Here is a 3967-nt window from a genome sequence, read left to right as displayed (position 1 = left end):
TACGGTATTTGATGCAGCCACCCGATTGGATAGTGGGTTGGTATCAGTAACGAATAAACCAATAGCCCACTTACTACGAACAGATATGGGTGCGCGGTTTCCTTACCGTATCACTTGAGAAACCCTGTGGGCACTCATGTTGAGCATTCAACTACTGCGTCGCCAAAACCATTAAGAACCGTATAACGGACATGCGGACCAAGAACTACTATGTACTGTGATTGCGATGTCCTTTACACAGTTACCCAACCTAATACACTACAAATGTGTCCCTATGTACGCTCGCGTAATCATGATGCAACGTTACTTAACGAGCCTCCGACACGTTTCGCGAACTATTTTGAGAGCTAGAAGAAAGAAAAACATAAGGAGAAAGGGTGAGATAAAGAGTTTTAATCGAAGCTGAAAGTTCTCGACATAATATCTGTTTCACGATCGAGGAGCATCCTTGTTGCAACACCGTATTCTTGAGAGCATTCGCTCACGCAAGCAAGTTGGGTGCTGCATTCCGTCGGCGAACAACTACAAAACGCGCCGACGGGCACAGCATACGTCTCACGCAGCTTTGGTTAAGCCGTGCTTCATGGCGTTCGCACTCACGACGGAGGCCGCGCCTACAGAAGAGAGCGCGGACCCGGCACGCTCCGTGCCAGGCGCTACCTGCTCGGCCACCACGTCGGACACTGTTCCATTGACGGTCCGGCCCGGAGCCATCCGTCGTTTGTTCGGTGCTCGCGCACCGAGACCACCAGGGTTGTTTCCGGCAGCCGGAGTTTCCGACGCCAGGGCCATCTTCACAGTAGTCGAACGGGCGTGGGCTGCTGCGCCGGTCCAGGAGCTGCCGCTGTGCTGCAGGTCGGCCGCCTTGGCCCGGGACGCGATGTATCTGCGTGCCTCCTCGGCGTTCTGCTTGAGCCGGGCGTAGTTTGCCAGGGAGTAGGCGAGGGCGCACACGCACCCAAGGACGGAGAGGCCCATCACGGCGACGATCACGTACAGGCTCCCGCGGCTGACGAGCACCGTCGGAAGATTGCCTGGCGGCGGCGGCTCGGGCTCCATGCTGCCACAGCCACAAGCGATGCTGGCTGGACTCGGAGTTCAGTTGACGCAATGGCGGCTCACCGAACACTACCTGCGCTACAAGCCGCACGCGTCTTCTTCTTCTTCTTCTTCTTCTTCTTCTTCTTCTTCTTCTTCTTCTTCTTCTTCTTCTTCTTCTTCTTCTTCTTCTTCTTCTTCTTCTTCTTCTTCTTCTTCTGTCTTCTTCTGTCTTCTTTCTTCTTCTTCTTCTTCTTCTTCTGTCTTCTTTCTTCTTCTTCTTCTTCTTCTTCTTCTTCTTCTTCTTCTTCTGTCTTCTTCTTCTGTCTTCTGTCTTCTTCTTCTTCTTCTTCTTCTGTCTTCTTCTTCTGTCTTCTGTCTTCTTCTTCCTCTTCTGTCTTCTGTCTTCTTCTTCTTCTTCTGTCTTCTTCTTCTTCTTCTTTTGTCTTCTTCTTCTTTTGTCTTCTTCTTCTTCCTTCTTTTGTCTTCTTCTTCTTCCTTCTTTTGTCTTCTTCTTCTTCCTTCTTTTGTCTTCTTCTTCTTCCTTCTTTTGTCTTCTTCTTCTTCCTTCTTTTGTCTTCTTCTTCTTCTTCCTTCTTTTGTCTTCTTCTCTCTAAGTTCTTGCCTTAGAATGCAGGGCACGACAATACAATGCGTGGATTGCATTTAAGTGGCACGGAACAGTCTGTAATCTCCGCCATGAGATCATCTGCTGCTGCTACTCACATGTTGTTAAGGATGGGTTACGAGCAGGCACCCAAAGAAAAGAGGGCTTTAATGCGTGCACCCTAAGCAAATATGGGCGACCAGCCCGCAAGAGAGCGCGTGACCGCACTAGTCTTCCAGCGGTCTTCTACCTCTTCGCTGGGGCGGTTATAGGGATGGCCCGAACGATTTAACACCTAAACTAGGAATGCAAGCTTGAAATTGCCGTTCTGCGGCTTCGAGCCCGGCAGTGGTACAGGGAAGCAGACAAAAGTTCATTGAGAGCACCTTATTAGGAGGAATGGAAGAAGTCCACTACCAGCGAAGATGTATAGCCGTGCTCGTCGCTCGCATTCTCGCTCACCAGGTGGCAATGCAACAGCTACAGGAACGCGGGAACATCTTTGCGGTAGCAGCTGAATCAGGTCGTTTGATGGCACGTTAGTAAATAGGCTCGAACGCTAGTACCTGTGGTGCATTCCGTCATCCCTCTCGCCGTTTCGGTGAGCAGACGACGGCTGTTGCGATGGCCATCTTTTTGGGGCCATCTCTAGGCCTTAACGACGACAGTCACTGACGGAATTTCGTCGAATGGGACATCAAGGCTTTCGCCTTAAAAGACACGTGTGCTGCGCTATGTCAGTGCACATTAAAAGAACCCCAGGTTGTCAAAATTTCACCGGAACACTCCACTATGGCGGTTCTTTCTCTCTTCCTTCTTTCATTCGGTCCTTCCTTGTTTCCCTCACAATGAGGTTGAGGTGTGCACAGAATGCTTTATGTTGCAGTCACAATTATGTAGGAGCCGGAGATCGTCTTAAGAGCTAGCGATCTAAAAAAAATTACGGAGGGCACTTAAGACTACTTACGTGCTGTGAATGCACAAGCATTTGTAAGTCACCGGGCGCTATACTAGATAATATATTTTTTTTTACCAGTTAGTAACTAGCACTAAAGTCTCAACAGCCTTTCAGGCAAAGGCTCTTAGATCAAAGATTTTAGGGTGAAGGCCTTTAGAAAAGGTAAGATGATATACGCGTACATATGCAGCGCCGCTTTAACCAAGCCACCACATCACTTCCGGCTGTCACTTCAGGTATAGCTCACATAACTTTAGGTGGTGCCATTTCCAATCTGACGGCGTCACTTCCGGTTTTACTCCGGTCTGATCTCACTTACGATCCAGCGCAGTCCAGAAAAATTTTATTTCCGGCAGGTGGTGGTCTTCCTACCCCCTCTCAGGCTCGGCCGAAGCCTAAGCCCGATCAGGAGGAGAGGCCGTCGGCTGAGGATGGGTAGCTGATTCTTCACGGCCTCAGCCGCCATGCGGGTTGCTTTGCGCTGCGCGTTGGGGTTCTGACTCCGCAGCAGCGCTTCCAAGGTTTCAAAACTATTTATTTCTTCCTTAGCCACTGTTGAGCTTAGGTATTCCCAAGTAATGTGGTTGAGCGTACCCCTTTCCCCACAGTCGATACATTTTTCGCCACTTGGGATTTTAGCAATTCTGGCTGGCGTTATGTATATCCCTGCTTAGATCCTCATCCAGATGTAAGCCTCTTTGTGACTAAGAGATACGTCCGGAGGAGTGTATACTCTTCTTCCTAATTAGTAATTATCTGTAATTTTCTTGTATGTGATTGGGGCATCCTAAAGATTTTTGCTGACCGGTTGCTCCGCTGCTGCCTGGATGTAGGTTACTCGGGCTAGCAGGTGAGCGGCCTCGTTACCAGTTATTTCTTCATGTGCTGGTATCCAGAATAGTGCAGCAAGCTGTTTTGGCAAATGTTTTGGCATGCTTTCCAGAATGCGTTTGGCTTCCTAAGAGGCCAAGCCCTTACTAAAATTTCTGACAGTGGACTTACTGTCGCTAAGGATGTACCTTGCATTAGATCCTGCCAGGGCGAGCGCCACCGCCACTTCTTCAGCAGGTTCTGTGTTCTGGGTTCTGACTGAGGCAGTGATCAGGGGTGTTCCCTGAAAATTTACAACGGCCGAAGCCGCAGCCCCCTCAAGACCCCCAGCGGCATCTAAGTATGCTACCTTCTCAGCAGGCAGCTCTCTGAACTTTTTAGCCATAGCCTTCGTCCTATGTTTTCTTCAATCTATTTTGAACTGAATGTGCATGTTTTTTTGGTATGGGGGAATTTTGATTTTGGACCTGACGTCGAGAGGTATCTCTACCTTGCCTTCTATTTTGCTGCCAGGCTCTACCGCCACCCATTCC

General features: G+C 49.4%; 1 protein-coding gene across 1 annotated transcript; it reads right to left on the bottom strand.

Annotated features, from left to right (window-relative positions):
• Window positions 1-550: 550 nt before the first annotated feature.
• LOC144130332 (uncharacterized) lies at window positions 551-1126 on the bottom strand. Its single transcript, XM_077664265.1, has one exon. It carries the CDS (start codon window positions 1057-1059, stop codon window positions 556-558), a length of 504 nt encoding a protein of 167 aa, XP_077520391.1. The 5' UTR covers window positions 1060-1126; the 3' UTR covers window positions 551-555.
• Window positions 1127-3967: the final 2841 nt, after the last annotated feature.

Source organism: Amblyomma americanum, chromosome 4 (assembly GCF_052857255.1).
Source record: "Amblyomma americanum isolate KBUSLIRL-KWMA chromosome 4, ASM5285725v1, whole genome shotgun sequence".
Classification (NCBI taxonomy): Eukaryota; Metazoa; Arthropoda; class Arachnida; order Ixodida; family Ixodidae; genus Amblyomma; species Amblyomma americanum.
The sequence above is the reverse complement of the archived record's forward strand: the minus strand, read 5'-3'. Positions and strand labels throughout refer to the sequence as shown.

Excerpts from the sequence above, each read along its gene's own strand:
- LOC144130332 (XM_077664265.1), bottom strand. The coding sequence starts at position 1,059 with ATGGAGCCCGAGCCGCCGCCGCCAGGCAATCTTCCGACGGTGCTCGTC.